Raw genomic sequence first — 23,651 nt, 5'->3', positions numbered from 1 at the left:
ACTGTTAAAATTATGCGGTACTATGTTGTCTGACCTACATGCTAAAATATATTATGAATATTTAATGTTGCAGTGCTGATTAGTAGCCGATGCTGCCTTCATGTACCCAGGGAAATATCAACTTTACCAATGTAATGGAGGGGATGCAGATGCATGTAAATGATGGTAAAAGTGATATATATATATTGTGTGTGTGAGTGTGTGTGTGTGTGTTAAACATACATTTTGACCTGCATGTCCTCTAGGCTGCAGGGAGCACACATCCAGTCACTTTATTAGAGTGTATGGGTACTCTGTGTTTCCACATGTATGAAAAGTGAATATGATATGGCTCATTTAAACCCTTTCATCTGCTCATACATGGTTTACAAAAAGGCCCAGAGAACATAATATGACTGTGATTTTTAAACTTCTAATATATTGAAAATGTATTTATCTCTCTACTTGGGTTGTATGAAGAAATGGATACAAGCAGCCCCTTGCATTTTGGTTGGTACCATTAATTATTTGTGATATATTCATGCACAAGTAGACTTAAGGCCTGTGCATGCTAAGAGACCCCTACCTGCAACCTCTGCTGGAACTGCAAAATAAGAGAAAGGAGAAAAACATGGATACCAAAAATGCCAAGAGCATTGTCTTCATGAAAATTGCATTTTTGTATAATTTAAATCAGTTCATTTATATAGTTTTACCTTGTTAGAGACACATTGGAAGAGTTGAATTGAAGCATTTAGGTTATATGGTTGGGTTGGTTAGGTTTCGGCATGAGAAATTAGGATTACGGTAAGAATATCAGGGTAAACCAGTCAGAGGCATATTAGGTGGGTCATAACTTCACCATCCTGGGACAAAAATATCCGGAGGCACCTGCAGGGCGCTGCTGGGATCGATGTTTAAAGGTTTTGTATGAAAAGAAAACAACGTTTTTACCACGCTAAATCATTTAAAACAAAAAACATTGTAATTCCTGTTGACGTTAACATATTTTTAAACAGCTACGTTTTAAATTTATGGATAAATGCATTAGTTTGGGGTTTAAGGTTCTGTTAGCTAATTAAAGGCTCGTGCTAGCAAACATGTTAGCTTTGGTTGAGCTAACGTTAAAGTTTTGGCTAATGTCAAAATGTTTACCAAACAAAAAGCTTATGTTGCTTGAAAATGTATGAATTCTGACTTAATTCATTAGTTAAAACTGTTAAACTAGTTAGCAGACTAATTAGCACTAAGTCAACTTCAAAAATATTTGAATGCCAGACAAAATAAGTTTTAAGTTTTAAATTTTAACTTGGAAACTGAGGAGACTCTTGACCTGATGAATGAGTTGAAAGTGTATATATATGAATTACAATATACCAGGAATAACTCAAATAATGCTAAAAGACTATAGCTAATTTTCTAGATAACTTGTCTGTTACATAAATTATGTTTTCACATTTTTTTCTAAACTTAGTACCCGGTTTTAAAGAGGAGGATATAGCTAACATTTAGAAAGAGCTTGCTATTTTGTCTGCTCTTCTCTACACGTTAACCAAATACAGTGACATCAGATATCACAATATTTTTGACCAAATACCTTGATACCAATATTGCGACAATATTGTAGGAATGACTATTTCTGCTTTTGAAAAGTATTTACACAATGAGGTTTTTGATAAATAATCATCAGTAATGTGAATATAATGACTGAGTGGGTATATAAAAATAATAGAACAGCTACAACAGTCTGGTAAGTTCAGAAAATTACATCACTTTACTGTAATGCAGCCTTTAAAACCAGGAAAAGACAATATTAATGCCATATCACAATATATCCAAAATCTAAGATGATATCTAGTCTTATGTCAAGATATTGTTTGCATTGCTGATGGCTGCACTGTGATTACATGCGTAACAATCTCAAGGCTGTGGTTTAACTTTCTCTCCTTGGTGCATTACAGAACAGTCACTGACATAACTCACCCAAAGGTAATCCAGACATCATGTTGCTTGATATGAAATGTGCCCATTTAATGGATGGCAGTTCTTTTAATTTGTCTTTTCATGGCTTAGATATGGTGGTTAATACCTGCTCAACTGAATCACAGGAGATGCGAATAAAGACATTGTGGTTTACTCCCTCAGTCACACTCGCACATACACAAAGACACTGTGCACACAAGACACACGTACACCATCACTTTGAAACACTAACCCACGTTTTGCACATCCCCTCCCTCCTCAGCCTGGGGTCACGGTGTCATTTTATGATAGTAGCCAATTCTAGCAGGGATCATTTAATTCTCCAACATGATTGATACCAGCGTAGGTTAAATGGGAGAAAAAAGGTCTGTTCTATTAAGAGATCAGTGGCTAGTGGAGACCTCCCACTTAAATAGTCATATTTTGCAGTGTGTGTGTGTTTGTGTGTGTGTCAGTCAGTTTCTTGGTTATATTGAGGGGACAGAGACAGTTCCAGGGGATTATCCACAGGTCAAATTAAATAACTTAGATAATTTAAAAAGCATTGACAGTGCAATTTGTCCATTCAGTGTTATTGCTCTGACCCCTATTTGTGTCAATGGGCTGGTTCATTTTAACCTAGATGGCTTGTCAAGGTGTTATCTTCTCAGTGCAATGGTGTAAAACAAAGAAAGAAAAAAATCCTAATGGTCATTTCAGAGCCATTACGTGAGATTGTAGTGATTGAGAAACATTACGAGGCTTTAATGTGTGAGCCTGTTATTTCTAATAAAATCATTTAGCAGTAAAAATTGCAGATGAGGAAGTAATTATACTGTAAGTGGAAAAGCTGAGTGTTACTGCTTATTAAACTGCCTATTCTATTAACCTTTTTCAACAAAATGATTTTTTTCTTGATTAACAGGGAGAAGAGGCTCAGCGGGACCTTGGCCGACCCTGAAACAACTCGATGGATCTCAGGGCGGACTCTGGGAATCTCAACACCCAGACCATCGTAAGTTACGACTTCTGACAGTACAAGACAAGGCATACAAAATTCATCAGCTTCTGTTTTTATATACCTATTTATATAATCATATGAGCAACTTCAAATTATTGTACTTTTCTCATTTTTGGTCCCAGAAATAAAAGTTCTGCATGTTTCCTGATATTTTAAAAAAAAGGCTGGGGTAGGACCTATGCAGAATTTATATTGACAAACTGATGAATCAGTTGTTTATTTACTGATTAGATATTTACTAGAGCTAGCTTATTAATTTTTTCTTTATTGTATTCAGGAGGAACATGTACTGTCTTTGTCCTATAGTCTGCACTTTGTCTTTTGAATATCTTAAAAGTGTCAAACTGATTTAATTCTGATGCATTTAGGGAGTCTGTCTTCTTAGCTAAATTAAAATTTTGATTATGTTTTTGCAGGCAGGTGGACCAGAGACCCAGCAGGAGCTGTCTCTGTCCAGTGCTCCCAGTCAAACAGAAAGCGGAGGCACCATCTTACTACAGTTACTGGAATTTAAAACCCATCTACTCGAGGCTGTAGAGGAGCTGCACATTCGAAGGGTATAGTAGCAGTTTGAAAGTTTTTATACTTTTTATATTGACGCCTTATTGAAAAAGATGCTTTTAGTTTAAATTCCAATTTGTGAAATAACAGCTTCACTTTACTGACTGCACAGAAGTCAAAGTATCTGATGTTTGTATGTAAAGTGATAACCAGCAGGTGCCTGGCTTTTTATGCATGTTCTTTTAATGTCACCATCTAAAGCAAATATATAAATATATAATAGAGACGAATGCACACAAAAATAAAAATTATGAAAAATGTAAAAAATACAACAAATAACATAATTAAAAACTAGCTGAAATAGATACAAGACAATAAATAATAAAATTGATAATAGGGAATAAAATATTTTAAAACATGAATACAATAAAATAAATAATGGACATTGCAGTCATTCCTCTCAAACATTCCTCTGCATCTTATCAGTTTAGTGAAACTGAGACACTAATGGCTTTCTTTTGGCTAAAGGGGAGTGTAATTTTGTAGAAAAGTGGAGAAGAGTTGGTATTATAATGTTCTTAGAGAACACTACCTGCCTTTTGTCCGGGTTTGATGCACATTATGTCAAGATGGAGGTCAAACAAGCCATTTAGCCCTTGACCATTAAGTAGGAAGTACATTTGTTTGTAAAAAGGCAACAACAACAAAAAAAACTGTTTCTACCCTCCAGCAAGTACTTTCAACCTGACAACACATCCTGAGTGTGCTTAAAGGTTAGAGGAGCAAATATGGGATGTCGGTCGTTTGTTGCAATTTCGTCTTTTATTGTTATAGTCATGTTAACTGGGACGCAAACATTAGATGGTATATCAGTCTGATCCTCCTCAGGCGCTGCTGCTATCAGAGTAGCACTTTGTAGTTGTGTGGTTCGCAGGGTGGAGAGGTTAAGAAGAAGAGGATGTCATGATGGTGCCGGACATTCCTGAGCAGGTCAAATTCCAATGGGTTTGTTTTCTTTTTTTAATACAATACAACCCGCTGGTTTAGTTGGTGAGAATGTGATATACTTGTAGATTTAACCCTTAATGAGAAAGCTCTATGTGTACGGACAGACGGGAAGGTGAAATGCATATGAAAGTCACTGTGAGCTGGGAAACATCTTTGCAATATTCAAATAAAGACTAATTATTCCAGGTCAAATATAAACAAAGACATGTTGTGACGAATCACAGTGACGCATGCATAATAGAAAACTTTTGGATAAACTATATCTAACTTCTTCTAACTACACTATCAAATAAACCTTCACATCTTCACGCCCAGAAACTTATTTTTTTTTCTTTTTTAATGCCTAGTAAAAGGCATCCATTCAGAACCACGATAAAACAGTAAAGAGATGAAAAGCCATGACAAATATATGAGTCGTGAATCCCTGTATATACCTACATACCAGAAATCATATATTATCAGATATTGTTTAGCAAAATATAAATTAAAAGATGTTATTGCCTCCAGCTCTAAGTTCATCTGCTGTTGCCTACTTTGATTTACATGGATTACCAGGATTAATAAAGCTTTTTAGTGTCTTTTTTAACACACACACACACACACACGCACACGCAGTAATTATTCCTCAGTGGGAAAATAACAGCTTTATCTCCTGTGCCCTCCTTCTTTGCAGTGCCACGCTGGTAGCGTAGTTTAATAGGAACTTATAAAATAAACTCACTGAGTTAACCAGCTCCCACATGCACATAAAAAAGTCCCGTGGATATAGAGAGCAATTGACTTTTACCTGCCTTCTCCGGGGTAAGAGGGAGGATAGGGATGGCTTTCCACAAATATCACCTCCCTTGTAATGTTCGTCTTTCTCCAGGTGCTTCTACAAAACATACAGAGGAATGAACCAGGGAAACTTACTGCACTTTGCTCAACTCCAGAGAGTTTTTTTTCCCACAGAATGGAAGAGATAGTGAATTTTCTCGCTAGGATCACGCCGTACCAGCCATCATCCCATTTGAATTTATTGTCTTATTTCATTTAGCAGGTGTCGTCAGGTTGTCTGTATGACTGATTGTGAATTTGTCTTTATGTGATTGGTCTTGGCCAGGTTTGTGGAGTATCAGGTTTATGTAAATTATGTCTTTCCATGGTTCAGGATGCAGAGACACGCTTTGAGGATCAGATCAGTAAACTGGTGTTGGAGAAGCAGGAACTGGAGTGGGAGAAGGTACAGCTGGGCCTCGCTGGCTCTACATCAACTTTCTGTAAAAAATGAATGAAATGAATGATGAATAAAAAAATTTATTACGTTGTTTTGATCAATTTTGCTTTTTCCTGTATGACAGGAATCCCTCCAACATCAAATTGAAACCGTGACAAACCAGCACACAGAGTCACTCACCAACGTTAAGAAGCAGGTACTTTTGTTAGGGTTGCACATCTAAATTAAGACTTTTAACAATGCACATAAACATCTTTTCTTTTCCTTTCTTAAGTTACAGGCCAAAATCAGAAAGATTGAGGAGGAGAAGGTATGAAGGGCTTATATCCAAAAGTGTCACCATGATTCTCAGAGCATTTCTTTCAATTAATGTTTTTAGTGGAGTAGTAAATTCACTCATCTCAGTTGCACAATCTTGGCCGAGGAGTGGATTCTTTTGTATTGTGTTTTAGTATTTATTACTTTTTTGACACTCACAATAATAATATAACATTTCAGGGAAAATACCAGGTCAGCGCTGAGTTAAAAGACAAGGAGATTAACAACTTGAAAGAGGAGCTGAAGTTGTTGCAGGTACTGAGCCGTACAACACTCACAGGCTCTTCTCTCGGTCTTTCTATCTCACTCACGCACCAGCGCTTCCATTCATCTCGTCACCTTTCTAACTTTCTTTTTCTCATTCTTTCTTTCGAATCAGAGAAAAACAGATTTTTATCATTGAACTGAAGCTGTTAAAAAAGAGAAGTAAATAATGATTCCCATGCTGACCAGAGTCAAGGGCATAAAGTGTTAGTGCACAGGCCTGACCCAGTTTGGCTCCTAGAGTGTTCGTCTTCAGGCTTGACACCACAGAGGTGATATATAGCCGTCCCCACAGTCCACTGCACTTTAACAGCCCAGCCGTGCTACAGAGACAATAGAGACTGTTTTTGATATTCTATCTGGGAGACACAGACTGCAGTGTTTGGCTATCGTGAGGCCCGGGTGTGTTCATTCTTGTGACACGGTCCAGTGGATTCTTTTAATTTAACACATTTTCACATCAGTGGCAGTTGGGATTGAAGTGATTTAATTGCCATGTACCTTGACGATCTGCTAAATTACAATTATGTGCTCAATTGGAACAGTATGGTTCAATTCCTCCATTTTAGTACTTTATCGTTATTTTAATCCCAATAAATTACTGGGCTGATGAATATCCATAGCAATATGGCTCAGTATTTTTACATTTCTGGATTTAAACAAACAATAGACAGTGTATGACTGCTCCCAACTTCATTAATGAAAAAGACCATTAACTTTTTATTTTATTATTAATTAAGAATGTATTTTTGGAAGGTCATTATGATATTTTTGGGAACATTAGGTTTGTTTTGATACTGTTGCATTACCTGGTAAAATTATGAAAATCCTGCAATTGGCTCCAGGTCTCAAATAAGTAGTCGTACAGGTACAGATCAGTGCTTCTTAACCTAAATAGCTAATGTTGGACCCTTCCTACATGACACATTGTCCATGTCACTGGTTGCACAAGAGTATTTCACTTGTTTGTGTTGTTTCATTTGATTAATCATCTGGAGAGTAGATAAAGTATTTCCTTTGAAAAATTAACATAAATCAATTTGCAACCCCTTAAAGGTTATCTGGTGGTTTGGATCCCTAGAATGAAAACCTCACTGGTATTGGTTAATGAAGTCCTGGTTGTGTAGTAAATGTTCTCAAAACTCTGAAAACAAAGTGTCAGTGCACACTTGACAACTAACAGAGACAAAATATAATCATAGAGCTCCAAAAGAAAGTTTGAATATTTCTGCTATTTTGCATGATGTGCAAAAATGTCTGTTGTATCAAGAGATCAGAGGTTGTTTTGTGTGTGTTTACATGAAACAGCAGATGATAAATCAGTCTCACCTCAAGCTTGATTTAGCATCTTGGTTTAGTGTATACATAGATGTAGTGTCATTGATTAATGTACAGAAAATCCTGATTGTAACATTTCATTATTTTCATTGTTTTGGATCCTGAGAAGAAGAGTGGAATATCTTTCAAATTCATATACAGTAACCCATAATGCTCTGCTCATCAGGATGGAAACTCTTCATCTTGTCGAATTTCTTTTACTGCTGTTTTACAGTTGCTGAAGTACAACTTGGAGAAGAAATCAAGCGAGCTGGTAAGAAAGGATTTTCCACTTGTACAAATTGTTGACAGAGAATGGGTGGGAGTGAGAAAAATTAAAAGAGGAGGACGAGGGAATGGTGCTAAGGAGGGATGGCTTTGGACGGAAGAGCTCATCAGGAGTAACGGATAGGGAGTGTGTGACACTTTGAACTGCCAGCACAGCAGAGAAAATATCTCTATTAAAATATTTTATAACTGGGCCTCGCTCGGTTTAACCCTCTTCACATAACAGTGGCACAGCAAGGGAGTTGAAGAGCGCTGGTGTATTTGAGACAGGGAGGAGGGAGTGAGAATGAGAATGAAGGGAGCGAGTAAAGAGAGAGAAGAAAAGAATTTGCTCAGCTTGATACAGACAATCAAACTGTAATGGCAGTTTGAAGAGCGATAAAGTGCTCTGAGGCATACAGTGAGTTGATTCCCTCATCCCACTGAAAGAGACAGACTCTGGCTGTGTTAAACCATGATCCTCTCAATCACCTGACAGCTGTTTCCACTGTAGTGTTCGAAGTCTGACAAGACGTGCCTCTGCATTTTACCTCCTCTTGTTTTGTGTCTGCCCCTAAACTTGGCAAAAGATGAACTTCTTCCCCTTAAAGGAAAAGTTACATCTTGGGAAATAGGCTTGTTTAGTCTCTTAGTGAGAGTTAGATGAAAAGATCGTTGCCACTCTTGTGAGCTGAATAAGGAGCTACAGCCAGCAGCTGGTTAGCCTAACTTAGCTTAAAGACTGGAAGCAGGGGGTGACAGCTAGCCTGGCTCTGTCCGACAGTTGCAAAACCCACAACCAAAGTGATGACAAGACTCAAGGAAGTCACTGCTCACAGCCAAGGAATAGTCCCGCACATAATCCTCTGTAAAAACCCCTGCTTCCAGTCTTTATGTTAAGCTAAGCTAATCAGCTGCTGGCTGCAGCTTCCTATTTAACAGACAGATAAGAGAGTGGTAGAGAGGTGTCGATCTTCTCAAAGATGTTCTCAAAACAAATTCACTGAAATTATTATTAAATTAAACTATTGCTTAAAGGAAAAGAAACATATTTTACAGTTGAAACATTTTTCAAAGTTCATCCTCATTCATCTATGTATTAATTCAGTGATTCATTCTTGCAACATATTTGGAGTTAAGTAAGTGTTGGGTAATGTAGTGTTTTTGCACTGTACTTGGACAGATCTGAGAGTCAAACCATGTCCAGTACTGTGGCAACTTTTTCTCTTGTTTTTTTCTCTCTGTAGAGGGCGCTCATTTCTTTGTCTGTTTTAACTATAGGGACAGAAACTAGCCCTGCAGAGTCGGTCAAAGGACAGCCATCTGAACCAGCTGGGGGAGGTGGAGAAACGTTTCAGTGCTCTGTCCAGGCAGTGTGCCACGGTCAAGCAGGCCCACGAGAAATTAGAGCAGAATGGTAATTGATGGATGAATGGAAGAAATGCATATCGATGTCTTCCCTGTGTTGATGGCTGGAGGTTTGCTGATTTTACTACACTAAAAAAATAAAGTTTCCATAAAGTCAGACACAACTGCACTAACAACATTCCACCCACATCAGGATACATACAGTGCATCAATATGTCCTGCTGAATGTTAACCTTTTAGTATACCTAAAATGTTCTCAGTGTTCATGTTATTAGATCTTACAGAAGGGGCCCTGTTTTGCCCCCAGAGCAGCCTGAATTATTTAGGGAATGAGCGTAACAAGGTGCTGGAAACAATTCACAGGGATGTTAGTCCATACTGAGTCTGACTTGATACAATAGGATAATTCAACTCCTCCAAAATTTTCAGCAGCACATTAATTCCTGCAAAAATCCTCTTTCACTTCATCCCAAAGATATTATTTTGGGGTCAAGATCTGGGTAATAAACAGAGGTCACTGTCATGTTACTTTAAATACTCCTCTAGGAAATTATGATAAAGAGTAGACTTTATGGCTATGAAGTGATCTCCCAGGTCAGGTGTTAAATAATGCTCAGTTGCTACCAGGAGGCTTTATGTGAGCCAAGAAAACATTCCCATAACACTGACACCAGCAGCCTGTCCTGTTGACGCCAGACACCGGGCTGACTCATGGATCCATGTTGTTGATAAGAGAATATGCATCCTCTCGGTAAATCGGACATTTTGCTACTCTTCAGCCATCCACTTTGTTGACTAGATATCCATTATAGCTTCCCGTCCTTGTTATCAGCTGACAATAGAGGAGCTGTGTGCTCCGAGATGACCTATTAAGTTCTGATGTTTACTTCTGGGCCCTGGATGTCCTCTGAGTGGATGATAACAGTCTACATAAATGGGGAGACAGAATTAGTAGAGTACGTTTACATAGTGTATTTGGTTATGAATGTTGACAGTAGATAACAGTTTCTCTGGAGCTCATACCAATATATGCATTCCTTTATACAATGTTGTATTATTGTTGTAAATGCAGTAGTTTGCCTTTGTAATCAGAAAAATGAGGATATGAAATGAGTGAATTAACAGCAGAGGGCTCTACATTATCAGGTAGCTATTGCAATTTCAAATTTGAGCATGTATCGTCACAACCACACCGGCCATTTTTAAAAATATGTATCTCACATTTCTAAAACCACAGTATCTCTATTTATGCAAAGGGATGATGCAATCATACATTTATCTCATGCCGCCAGGGCTGTAGCTAATTTAAAATGCTAAATGTTCTGTGGCTTGTCTGGAAATTGTTTCACAATTCACTGTAAGAAACACAGAACAGCCAGAATGAGAATATAAAACTACAGTGTCTCATGTAAAAGTTAATAGTTTGAATGTTGAAAGTTTCTGATGCTTATTTTGAGTTTGTGAGTCATACAGGGTCCATTCCTGTCTGCCCTCATGGATGTCTCTCACTAATGATAATATTTGAACTAATTAGTTATGACATAGTATTATATGTGATGACTATTATCTCCTACCGTGTGTAATTCTTACAGTTGATGAGGCCATGAGAATCAATAACAAACTGACTTCTGCAAATGAAAAACAGGAAGCAACCATCGTGTCATTAAAGAAGGTATGTGGAAAAGTGCCGTCAATTTGTTATCCAGCGAATACAAATCCAAGTTTACTCCAAGAAATAGTTTTTAAACTAAAGTAGTCAAATTGAGTGATTTGAAAGGAATCAACTTGGATCATTTTGTAAGTTTGAAATATTTGAACGTGTGGTGTTTTCTCAGGAGTTGGAGGAGGTCAGTAACAAGCTGATCAAGACCAAGATGTTATCAGTACGACATGATAAGACCCAGAGTCCTTCAGGCAGAGAGCAGCATGTACAGCAGCTGCACCAGAAGCTGAACACGGTAGATAACTAACACGTTTTTCGTCATAGTTGATACTCATCTCTTTCACATCAACATGACTATCAAATTAAAACAATAATTAACTGGAAAGCTTTATTAGTGGATCGTTTATATTTAAGACTACAGTTCAACTTACTGATTTGGAAGGTAAGTAGAGATCAGCACGTACAGCATGTATGTCACACAGCTTGTGAGAAACGTCTTAACTGGGATGTGAGACATTCCTTGACTCATGTTTAGGAAACTGAAATGAACAAGAAGCTCAGGGATGAGAATGTAGCTGTGCGAGCAGAGAAACAGGTGAGAAACTATAAAATAAATAAAACCTTATGGGATCTCAAGCTTATCCTCGATGCTTTTCCTCCAGTGATATTTTTTTTTGATGAGCAAATAAGCTAAAGCTAAGCCTGCCCTGTTGTATACAGTAACTGTAATGCTTCATTCAACATACTGTACCTTTATTTTAAGTATGTATGTGTGCGTGTTTGTATAGGAGGTGATGAAGACTCTGGAGCATACCCAGCAGCTGTTGTTGAACCAGACACACACTGTAAGCAGAATAGAGCTGGAGCTTCAGACACAAGAGGAGCAGTATCAGGTCAGAGTCTGTCATTCTGTGCTGCTTCATGGACATGACAGAACTGTAAATGAAGACAACAAGCACTGCTGTTCATGCAACACCACAGACTTACTCTTCCCCATGCTTATAATGATCCCATTTAGAAATCTTTCCTGCCTTATGAGTCAGCTGTTCTGACTGCACATCATATCATGTATTGTATTCACTGATGAAGTGACACTGATACTGTTTCTGGAAGAGTTCCTCTTGTCCTTCAAGTCAAGTCAAATTTATTTATAAAGCACATTTGAAAAACAAACCACATTGACCAAAGTGCTGTACAGACCAGAGCAGGTAGCTAAAATCACACGTACAAGAAATACTGACATAAACAACAAGGCACACAGCTTTTAGGCACAAATAGACAACACATGAGCAAAGGCACAAGCCAAAAATCAGCCACATCAGAAGGATTCAAACACTAGTGAATAAAAATAAGTTTTGAGCCTGGACTTAAAAGAGGAGGGGGCAGATCTAATAGGGAGGGGAATACTGTTCTACAGTCTAGGGGCTGCAAAAGCAAAGGCACGGTCACCCCTGAGCTTAAGTTTAGATTGTGCAACAACTAGGACTGACTGTACCTGCCCTCAACTTTGCTAATGAAAAATTTTAAAAAATTTCGCACTTTGCAAGGAACACATCTAAGCTGATACTGGAGGCAGGGCAGATGACTGAATTTATGGTGCAGAATAAGACCCTGGGATTATTAGAGTTGTTGGAAATTAGGTCATAAGAGTAACTGCTTCTTGATATTTGTGAAGATTATTTCTCAAAATTTCAAAGGAAGTTTGAAGTTTATCATTCTTCCACTTTGGTTCAGATATTCTGCACTCCCTCTTCAGAGCTCTGGTGGTGTCATTAAGCCAAGGCAGACCTTTAAACTTAGGCTGTTTCAATTTAAGGGGAGCAACAGTATTCAGAATAGAAGAGCAGGTGGTATTAAATAAGGAAGTGAGTTCCTCAGTGCTGAGATGGTGATAGTGCAGGTATTGGGAGCAGCTATGAGAGCCTCAGAAAACCTATAGGCAGTCGAAGAGTTAACGTAGCCAGAGCAACGTACAGGAAGATGAGATTTAGTAGAAGAGAAAGGCAGACATGCATCAAATATGACAGCACTATGATCATCAATTATATCCACATTGCAGATCGAAAAACCAAACGATAAGACTAGATCAAGTGTATGGCCTAGTTTGTGAGAGGGGCCGGTGGTAAACACAGCAAGACTAAAAGACTCAACCAGATGTATCACCTGTGCTGTATTTGCTGGGTTCCTGCCGGTCATAAAATACAGAATTAACATAGGATTTTGAGTGGAGACAAGTAAAGCTAGGAAGTTTATTCCTTTTCAGATTCATAGTTGGTAGGGAAAATAACGGTTGAATGTTCAGTGCAACTTGAATTCCATGTTTATCGCATTAGATGTTAGATTTCAGCTTTTCCACAGCAAGCCCAACTGTTTTAGAAGCTCTAATTTAATTGAGTTGAAATGAAGCTGAGGAGCAAAGGATAATCCAGGAAAATAAAAGAATTTGTAGCTCAAAGAAAGAAATCTTATCAAGTCATTGAGTCATGAAATGTCATGGACTTTAAAACCATTATTTACTCTCACAGTCATAATTTGTCTAAAAGTAAAGCTGAATTTGATATGAAAGTAAAGCTTTTTGGCTCACAAGTGGACACAGAAAATTAGAAATTAGAAAATTATCTTGAAAAACCATATAGCGACCCAGAATTACAGTAATATCTCATTTCACAGAAAAACTACTTCTTTAGCATTACTTAGAAAAGTAAAATTCGTCCCTCCAGGTCATCTGGAATTTAGACACATAATGTTGTTCCTTGAGTGTTTTCCACATTACTTAGTCTGTTATTGCAGACAGTCGACGCAGGTAACACAGAACGACACTGTCTAATCATCCAGATAGAAACTGCAACTATGATGATTTTAGGCTTATGAGATCATGATTTAAGGGGAAATAAATATTTTTTAAATAAGATGGGGGGAAAATGGGAGAATCATCAACCGAGAAGAACACCAGGAGAAGTCAGCTGGCAGGTATATAGGCTTTTTCCCTCTCGCTAGTCAGTGAGATGTGCTTTACTGTGCTGTATTTTGTGCTGAATAAGAAACTAGAACAGCTTCTTGGAAAACTACTGTGAGTGGTGACATTTTTGTTGTTGTTCTTGATTTCTCTTTTTCTTTTTACTTTCATGGATGCTCATAACTTTCTCCTATAATTCTTGTGCTCTAAACTGATTACTGTGCAAATGTGCTGTATGTCAACATGGATTTGAGTGACAGAGAATGTGCTGTATATCTTCCAGTAAAACCCTGCACCACCTATTGGTTCCACACAGATCAGGAATTTTCCAGGGTCTATTGAAATGATTATGGACTGAATTTATAGAAGGACAGAAATAAATGACGACCATCGTTTCTGTCCATAAATATGATGAATGTGGTGTTGTATATCACAACATTTACATTTACATTAGTGAATATAGTCTACTCCGCAACTGAATAATAGTTAGTGTGTTTATCCTGCATTTATGGCTTTAGAGTTTATTGTTCTTTTTTCTTTTCTCTGTGCCCCCTTCTTATTTTTAATTCACCTATTCATTAATGTATTAAAATCATTATTAAAATGACACAAGCCAACTGATTTGTATTAGCAAGAAGTCCTCTCTCTCTCACTGCCCTGTTTAAGACCTTCTGTTCACGTTAAATAAACACATAAAAATTTAGTATTGCATTAAAAATTCTATGGATGATTAATTTTACTGCAGGCCCTTAAGCAGGAACATGAGGTGATGCGAGAGAAAAGCAAGGCAATGGAAGACAAGGTGGCCCAACTGATGGAGAGCTACACTGCTTCCAAGACCGTCTGGGACAAAGAGGTAGAAGAAAAACTGAAGTGTGAGAAAAGGCAGTGTGACAGTGACATTTTTATATAACATGTAATGGAAAAAGGAAAAATATTCGTCATCAAATGTTGTTTGTCATACCAAGACACCTGAAAGCGTAATCATGTCTTTCATTTTTGTGTGTGTTCGTGTGTGTTAAACAGAAGACAATGTTTCTGGATCGCATCAAGAGTGAGCAGCAAGACCATCAAGCAGTGAAAGAGGCGTACGACGAGCTTCATCAGAAACACACTGAACTGTCTGCACAGGCCAAAGCACAAGCTCAGCACCTACATGAATTGGAGGTACAGACACAAACGCGTATATAGTGGCACGTATATGTGTATCAAAACACACACAGGAGTTAGTGATGTTACCACATACAGAGATGAAGCTACTTCAGATACATTATATTGTAACTGGCACTTGAAGGTGTGCCTCATATTGTCACCACCTGAACCTTGATGTTTTTAAATTGGAAGATTAATGTAAATGTGTACCAAGTCCTAAGCAGCTGTAGGAGGCCTCATCAGGCATATGAGAAACACCTGCATCTGCTCAATAATCTTACATATCCAGAAGTGAAACACTAAGCGTGAGTTGGTGTTAAAACACTCACATTTTAACAATAAGGGTGATATGTTATTGGTAGTCAAACAATAAATATTACAAAAAAAAGTTGAGTTTGAAGACTAGTTTGAGGGCATTTTTCTAATGTGGCAACTTTGGGCAGAATATTAGAAAAAGCAGTCAGAAAGCACTAAGGAATCCAAAATGAATTGTAGAAAGTTCAATGATAAGAGTAGCCACAAGTCGGTGTCACATAGCCATCATGTGTGGTGAATGTGTGGTTAATAACAGAAACACTCTCAAACAAAATATAAACTTTGGCAACAGAGTAAAAAGATGCAGTCGCAGATAAAACTTCCCTCACTTCCTACAACTAGCTCAGCACAGTGCTGTTATACGTTCAGCTGCTGGTGGTGTCGTCAGATGAACAAGAAGCATTGGTTCATCCTAAGCATGTGGCTGTTTGTTTTTCTCTACACAGAGGAGAGACTGCAGTCAGAGCCTCAGCGTTTCTACTGAGCTCTTCCCCACTTTATTGGAGGGAACTAGAGGAGCGAGACCTCTTAATGAACCCAACTCCAGCTCTGAGCTAACTAGCTTTGGCAGTCTGCAACACTTGGCTTCTTCTCAGCACAAAAACTCAGACTGTCTGGAGGACACGAGCGCTGTGACTAAGCTAGTTGCCACTGGAGCAATGGGAGGTAAGCCAGCTAGATATAAAATTAAAGACTGAAACAGATTTTATTTCTTTTACTATTCTGAGAATTTAAACATACATTTTACCCACAACATACAGTATAAGCAATGGAGTGACAGATAACAGTACAGTATCAATTTTGCATTATTTTTCTATAAAGCTATGCCATTTTTATGTATAATTTAGCCAGCTGTTGAAAACCTTGTATGTTGTGTTCTCTTTCAGGACAAGAAGCCTCAACCCATCATCTGCAATCTCAATATAAAGAGCCCCCAAACATTTCAAACCTATTTACCTTCCCACTTGACACCAACAACGTTTGCAGCCTCAATAGTCTTTCTGGAAAAACGAGCAGTGACACCAACATATTGAACAAGTACATGAACAACTCTAACACAAGTGAAAGAGATTCTGATATGGTTTCAGATGTGATGTGTACTACTTCCTCTGTGTCTGATGATAGTCTGCTGATTAGCAAAAGTAGCTGTGTGAGTAGCACAATAACAGCATCAAGCCCTGACCACACGTCTATCGATGGATCTGTACTGACCAAAGAAAACAGCGAAGAGGTAAATAGAGGAACAAGTGAGACAGAGCAGGACGGGAAGGACGACAACAGAGAAGAAGAGGACAGAAATAAGTGGAATAGAGAAGACGTCCAAGGAGAAGATGTGAAGGAGGGGGGACTTGCTGGAGAAAAGAGAGGAACGCTCATGACCCAAACAACAGATAGAGTGGACAGACAAGAGTGCAGGGGAGGGGACGCCAGAAAGCCTAAAACAGAAATAAAAGATAGAGCAGAGGGAGCGGAAAGAGGAAAGACAGAAACACCAGAACCAGAGATACAGGCCCAGACAACTAGTGATAAAAACAACAAATATGAAGAGAAGAGCAACATACCGCGGGTCATTGACTTCATGGACAGCACTGAGACACCACTGACTGCCTGTGAGCCTTCAGACTCCTCACAAAGTCTCTCTCAGGTCATTAAGACGGATGCTGACTCTAGCCATGTTAACAAAGGAGGTGGCATGGGAAGAGGAGGACAGCTGCCGTGTACCTTGAGTTCTGATGAGAGTCTAAGTGTCAGTCATGGGTCTAATCCCCTTGTTCAAGCGGTGCAACACCTGTGTCAAGATGCTGAGTCACTTTGTCATTTACCAAGTGCAATTCAGCAAGTTTTTGAGAAAAACATAGAAGAGAGGCTATCTGACAAATCCGATTTCCCAGCTGAACTTTCTGAACGTAGCTCACAGACGATTTCTGCACAGTCAGGTGGTATTGTCAACATCCAAGATTTACAGACAACTCAAACACAGACAGAAACTAGTAATCCTCCTGACATTGCCAGTATTATAAATCACACAGATGAAATGCGTGATACCAAAGTAAGCGAAGAAGGTGTATTAGTGAGTACAATGATTAAACCACAAGCATTACCCCAAAGTCAGGAAATTTCAGAACAGGAGAATGGGCAGCTCAAGTCTCTGGTTACTGATGGTCAGACAAATGTGAACAGTGCGTGTGAGACTGCCAAGGAAACAGTGGAAAAATTTAATTTGAAGGATGCCTCTGACAATATAGACCCTAAATCTCAAGTGGAAACTTGTCAGGAGCACTTTAAAAATGACAAACAAGATGTAGAAGATTTACAGACCACGGAAAGTGAAGCTGATTTGAAGCTGTTTGTCCATCAAAATTACAACAATGATGCATCACCAGGGACTGACTGTTCAAAACACCATGACCAGCCTGTTGTAAAAGACATGCTTCTTGATGATACCAATGAGTCACCTCTGCCTTTCAATAAGACTTACAGGTCATCATTTGACTGGGGCGGTGCTCAGAGAAAAACAGAAGGATCCACAACTACGTCTGTCTCCGTCCTGCATCAGTTTGCCCAGGTACTACAACAAAAAAGCATTACCATTTAGTGGCCATTAAGAGAACCTTGAAAACTTTTTTTTTTTTCAATTTTAGCCATATTGCCATATATTCATATTGGTTATGAAAACATTTCACTCACTAACTGCATTGCAGGTTTTAAAGGAATAGCTTCAGCATTAAAGGTGCAATGTGTAAGAATTGTCCACCTGATCCAAACAAGTAGGGGGCAGCATACCCCCCTCACCCTTCCCCCCAAGTGCATCACCCCACCACCATTATCAGTCACTGAACATAGCGTAAAGCTTACTGTTTACAGTGAATCTGTGCAGCAGCGTCAAGATATCAAAATGCTATGGAGACATTAGAGCCAGTGGTAAATTACAAAAGAGCTTAAGGAATCAGAAAGTTGTTGCACCACGGAGATAAGTTACAACATAACTCTAACAACTCAATAGTTACAGACATGCCTCTAGGGTAGGTGTCAATCATAAAATGTCACAGAACTCACTAACGGTAAAAAACAGCAGTTTTTTCTGACACACAGCATCATTTTTTTCCATTAATTGCTGCCATTTTACAAAACAGTAATCCAGTAGAGACCCTGTGTATTGCAGCTGAGTTGGCCAGCTGATGTCTCATCAGCCAGCGGCTGCAGCAGCAGCCGGCTGCTGCTACAAGATTGGTGCAACTTTCCAAATAGGCGTCAATTGGATGAACTGACCACATATGGGGAATTTAAATGGTTACTTTCTCGCCTGAAAAAATATTGAAACTTAATAAAGTGACATATTAATAGTCCTACAGTGAAATTTACAGCACCTTTAATCCTGGCTATACCATTGCTGCCAGTTGCTCTGGGCAGTACTACTTCTTCCTCTCATGTTGGACTGAAGGCAGACTGGATGCTACAGTGACTCACTATCACCCTCGAGGTACAAAGTGGGATTATGAGACAGCATGGGCCGGACATGGCCAGGGCTAGCTGGCTAGCATGCTAACTTTGGTAGATGTCTCTGCAACACAATACATAATGTAACGTCTTTTGATGTAACGTCAAAACTGTTATTGTTCTTCACATTCTGTTGATAATTTTAGTTAATTTTTGAATGTTTTAAACTAGAATTCTGGCCAAATCTTACACATTGTACCTTTAAGACTGGAAGCCTGGCTTTGTCCAAAGTAACCAGTGCCTCTAAATCTGACATGCTAACATGCTAATTAGTCAAATGAAATAATAATACCCTAATGATAATCACCTGTTTAAAGGGAAAATGAAGGTTAACTTAATGTTTTTACCGAAACTGACAGTTGTAAAGACCCACTGAGATTTAGTGGAGCTTCTTCCTGGTTCTAATTTGACCTGCTAAACGTATTGTTGTGTTTGTGTACACACACAGTTTTAACAGAGCAGTAAAACTGATTGTCAAATTGCTAATGTTGGTTGTCCCACTGGACCTAATAAATAAATACGATTATTACTGATAGAAATATTGGCCAAGTCCACAAAAAACAAATTCAGGTTATAAAAATCTTAAAAGTATTGCTGCTATTTTGTTAGTTTAATCAGTGGAGGCTCGAGAATGTATTATATGAACACAAAACACTTATGTTTGGCTACATGGTCAGTATTTTTATAGTTGTTCTAGTTGTTTAGTTATTTTGGTCTCATTAAAACATTGGTGCCTTTTCAGGGACCCCATATGTCTGAGCAATGTACAAGTGGTGGATTCCTCGGACATCCTCCCAGCACGATACCCATGTTCCTCAAAAGCAAGCAAAAAAAAGGTGATGGTTGTGTTTAAATAATCCATTCAGCTCAAGAAACATTTTACCATAGTGGAACACAGTAGTACTCCTCTGTTGCTCCTCTGAGAACCTCTCACACAGTGACCTCTGTGTACATCTGTATTTCATACTGAATCTCATCACTAATAATCATTCATTCTAACCTTCTTGCTGTTCTTGCCATCTCACCTCATTCCTCTCAGTCCCCTTGGTGATTACCAGGGCGTCGGATCTGTTGAATGCCTCCAGTGTCTCTGGGACCTCAGCTTCCTCGAGGAGACACCAGCAGGGAGAGTGGAAAGCTGTCGGAGAGACCTGCAGAGAGACAACATCAGCAGACATGGTCAGTTACAGAAGCTGCTCTCGGGACAGCTCGAACATTTACAGACAAGGCCTCATGTGGTTTACCAGCAGTTGATACTCAAAAATAATATCAGGCACCACAGACTATACAATATCAAACTCTCTTTGGAACAGAGGCAATTTTAAAACAGATCCCAACGAGACAGATAACAGAGGCGAAACAGCAGGCAAGATTAACATGTCCATATCTCTCAAATAATGTATTGATGATTCCACTCTGTATGATCTCAACTTACAACTATGTTGAAAATTTAATTTTAACTGCTGAAGTTCATGTCCAACTACATTTCATCACAGTAAAGCCACAACATTGTTCTGCATAACGACTTAATGCTGAACAGCAGGAAATCGCCACAGTGTGATGTTCACGGAGAAACACACGAGCCACCTCAGAGGACGTTAGAATGACCCTTATAAAATATTTTCTCGATTGAATGAATCGGTTTTCTGTTCCACAGATTCAGAGCTTCATCATTTTACAAAATGTGTCTGAGTGGACCCCAGGGGAAATTTGTGCTATAGCTTAACGAATACGTCTTTTATATCAAGCTGACATGTCCTCATAAGAACTAGACGTTATAATGCTTTTTCAACATTTTTGTGGTCCAAAAAGCTCAGAGTGTGAGAGCAAGCACATATTAGCCCAGGCCAACACATTAAACAGAATGTACAGAATATCTGAGAAACATTTCAGAGGTATAAAACTTTGACAAAATATTAAGCCAGGTGTTGAGTGAAAGGACGTAGCTGATGTATGTTGAACTCATAGACGTCCCATAGACAGCCAGACAGACAGGGAATGAATGACCTGTGAAAGAAAATCTAGCTAATGATGCTTGGGCACCTCTCCTCTCTCACTCACTCAGTCTTTATCCATCTCCTCACTCTCTTTCTCTCTCTCTCTCTCTCTCTCTCTCTCTTTCTCTCTCTCTCTGTCTTTCTCTCTCACTTCATCATCCATCTCTCACTCACTCACTTTCTCCGTCCTCTTGCTACTTTTCTCTTTTTCATTCTCTGTTGCACTTTTTCACTCTCACACGCTCTCATTCTCTCTTTTGTCACCATCACCGCAAACTGTCACTCTGTTTTATAAGATCCAGGTGCTGGCAATTGAGGGAGATAGAGTACAACATGCCTCAAGTATGAGAAAAAAAACTGGTCCGATAGTTTAACAAATTGCAGCAAGGGCCAAAGCCTTCATTTTCTGCGGACTCTGAACACTGGGAACGTCACACAGAGTTCAGTTTGGGTCTGGCTACTTTCTCTGGGCTGGATACTGTTACATATCAATTGCCACTGGTTATTGTCTGCCCTGCCTTTGTTTATTGGATAATGTTCCTTTTACCAGAAATTTTTGGTTTCCTCAGGGGGTCTTGAGAAAGAATGAAATTGTTTTCTGTACAGGCTAAATATGAGATAAATGCTACTGTTTGACATTATATGTGAGTCCTACTGTTTGGTGTCATTTTCATGTAGGAGAGCAGAGTTTCTCTGTCCATCACTTCTTTTCCAGCGTCCACCTCTGCCAGTGCAGTCAGTAGACAGTCATGGCAGACCACTTCAGGGTAAGTCCATTCATATGTGTATGGAAAGGGGCCCCCCTTCCTATGAACCAGAATAATTGTTCTACCCTAAAGGAACAGATAACTACGAAACAGAAATTATATCATTATCATGGACTTTTTTATGACCATCAAAAGATCCCAGATTAGGTCTGGAGTAGTCTCGCATAGCCAGACATATCTCCACACTTCATTTTAGCACTGTGCCAGCGCTGGAGAAAGGTCTGGAGCTACATATCAGCTCTGCTGCACACAGATGCAGTAAACAGGGTTAGTGTTAGGGTTAACAGTGATAATGCATAATCCAAGTCCAACAAGCCTGGGATAATGTGTGATTGGTGGTCATCCAAACTCTTGTAGAAATCTGACTAGCACAGAACAGACTTGATTATTGTTGTATTTATTTCCAGGGGAAGTTTTTCTTAAAGCTGCAGTCCATAATTACTTGAAACGATGTTATAGCTGCAGTATCTAGCTAGGTGAATGAAAATGTTCTTGATCAACTAAGTAATAAATCCTTATTTTATTCATCCTAGTGATTACATTACACACTAAAGTAAAATTTGCAATACTATAATTTTGGTGTAAAAGCTGTGGTTTGACCAGACATCATTTACATTGTCTGTCACAACTGGCCACTAATCAGAACAATGAGACCCTATTAGTGGGAAAATAATTCTGTAATTGCTCACTAAGATGATCTAATTTTCATTTCTCCTCACACCAGGTGTAGTAGAACTACACCAACTGCACGTCCTAAGTCAGAGTCTGACTGGGAACTCTCCTGCTCCCAGGAGAGGGAAGAGCAACAGTCATCATTCAGAGCCCAGATATCCAAAATCGAACAGTTCCTCAACACAGAGAGGCTCCGCTTGCCCAAAAGACGACGCACAGACAACTAAACGACCAAAACATGCTGCTCTAAAGAGGGATGCTACTGTATCTATAGTTACATGACAAAAGTGTATGTTTACTGTAGCACATATTTGGTAACTACTGTCAAAGATGAATTACTGATTCCTTTCAACTCGATTCCTGTTTGATTACATTTCAATATGTTTTATTTGCAAAATTAGAGCCTTAGCTGTAAAAATTTATGCAAGTATCTAGTTTTTAGCCTCTTCATATTACTGTTACACAAACATTTCTACATTTTATTTGAATTCAAGACTGTTGGGTTCATTTGTTTTTTCCTGTTGTGTATCATAGTGATTGTGTATTTATAGATAAGACAGGCAGAGGGGATTATTCCACTGGATGTGAATTTATTTATGCAATTTTATTTGAAAGATTTTATTTCATCATACAGTTGTATGTGTTTAAAGTGGTATTGAAATTTAGAAAATACATCTATAAAAATAAAAATGTCAGCTTGCATTGGCTTTATATGTCATTTGTTAGTTTTTGCGATGATCAGTCACATTAGTTGTTGGTTTACAATGCTCCAAATAATATAAAGAAGTTATACACTACTGCTTTATCTGAATTGAGGTCTGTGTTTCTAACCCTTATATGCTTCTCCCTAAGGAGTACATTTAGATCAACAAGGATCGCTTCCTCCTGTCTCACTGACCAGAGCAACATAACTTGGCAAAGCAAACCCAAGAAACAGCTGGCTGGCCTTTATACTCAAGTACAAATTTAATGAAACAACATTATGTGTTACATTAGGTTCACTGGAATCACGTATTTCTCATTAATTTCACAGGGAACGGCCAAATCAATAAACAGCAAAGGCCAGGGTCTTTTGTCGGTTAAAAAGGCCTGTAACTGTTAACAGCTAATTAACATTAATTAACTTCATGGCCAATCAGGGTTGCATGTCTCAGAGGGGCTCTAACAGTGGAGGCACCTTTGATCGTCACATTTTGTTTCTACTGCTTCTGCTGTTGTTGTTGGACCAATTACAACTTGGGACACAACTGGTTAGAATCTGTTAACACCTATTAACATAAATTAAGAGATAACAATCAGCGTAAACCCCCTAACACTAATTAACAAAAATCAATTAGTGGGGAAAACAGGCCAATTAACACATTCTAACGAGCCTCTCGTTAACTTTATGTTCCCTATGAGGATGAACAT

At 38.6% G+C, this 23,651-nt stretch overlaps 1 protein-coding gene across 3 annotated transcripts; it reads left to right on the top strand.

Annotated features, from left to right (window-relative positions):
• The first annotated feature begins 146 nt into the window (after positions 1 to 146).
• LOC137182572 (coiled-coil domain-containing protein 73-like) lies at positions 147 to 22,943 on the top strand. 3 transcript variants are annotated; one of them, XM_067588881.1, is made up of 22 exons: positions 835 to 902; positions 1,941 to 1,968; positions 2,867 to 2,956; positions 3,379 to 3,519; positions 5,622 to 5,693; positions 5,812 to 5,883; positions 5,962 to 5,997; positions 6,186 to 6,260; positions 7,822 to 7,860; positions 9,135 to 9,270; positions 10,814 to 10,893; positions 11,057 to 11,179; positions 11,420 to 11,479; positions 11,673 to 11,777; positions 14,586 to 14,696; positions 14,867 to 15,007; positions 15,754 to 15,973; positions 16,195 to 17,873; positions 19,548 to 19,641; positions 19,845 to 19,984; positions 21,481 to 21,569; positions 22,294 to 22,943. In XM_067588881.1, the coding sequence occupies exons 3-22, from the start codon at positions 2,912 to 2,914 to the stop codon at positions 22,466 to 22,468; spliced, it is 3,633 nt and encodes a 1,210-aa protein (XP_067444982.1). In that variant the 5' UTR covers positions 835 to 902; positions 1,941 to 1,968; positions 2,867 to 2,911; the 3' UTR covers positions 22,469 to 22,943. The 3 variants fall into 3 exon arrangements, with proteins under 3 accessions (XP_067444983.1, XP_067444981.1, XP_067444982.1); XM_067588882.1 differs by lacking the exons at positions 835 to 902; positions 1,941 to 1,968 and adding an exon at positions 147 to 165; XM_067588880.1 differs by lacking the exon at positions 1,941 to 1,968 and having other exon boundaries at positions 815 to 902.
• The last annotated feature ends 708 nt before the right edge of the window (positions 22,944 to 23,651 follow it).

Source organism: Thunnus thynnus, chromosome 5 (assembly GCF_963924715.1).
Source record: "Thunnus thynnus chromosome 5, fThuThy2.1, whole genome shotgun sequence".
Taxonomy (NCBI): domain Eukaryota; kingdom Metazoa; phylum Chordata; class Actinopteri; order Scombriformes; family Scombridae; genus Thunnus; species Thunnus thynnus.
This window is presented reverse-complemented; position numbering and strand designations above follow the sequence as displayed.

Excerpts from the sequence above, each read along its gene's own strand:
- LOC137182572 (XM_067588882.1), top strand. The coding sequence starts at position 2,912 with ATGGATCTCAGGGCGGACTCTGGGAATCTCAACACCCAGACCATC. Across the intron at positions 6,261-7,821 it reads AGGAGCTGAAGTTGTTGCAG|TTGCTGAAGTACAACTTGGA; the intron begins GTACTGAGCCGT and ends GCTGTTTTACAG. Across the intron at positions 9,271-10,813 it reads CGAGAAATTAGAGCAGAATG|TTGATGAGGCCATGAGAATC; the intron begins GTAATTGATGGA and ends TAATTCTTACAG.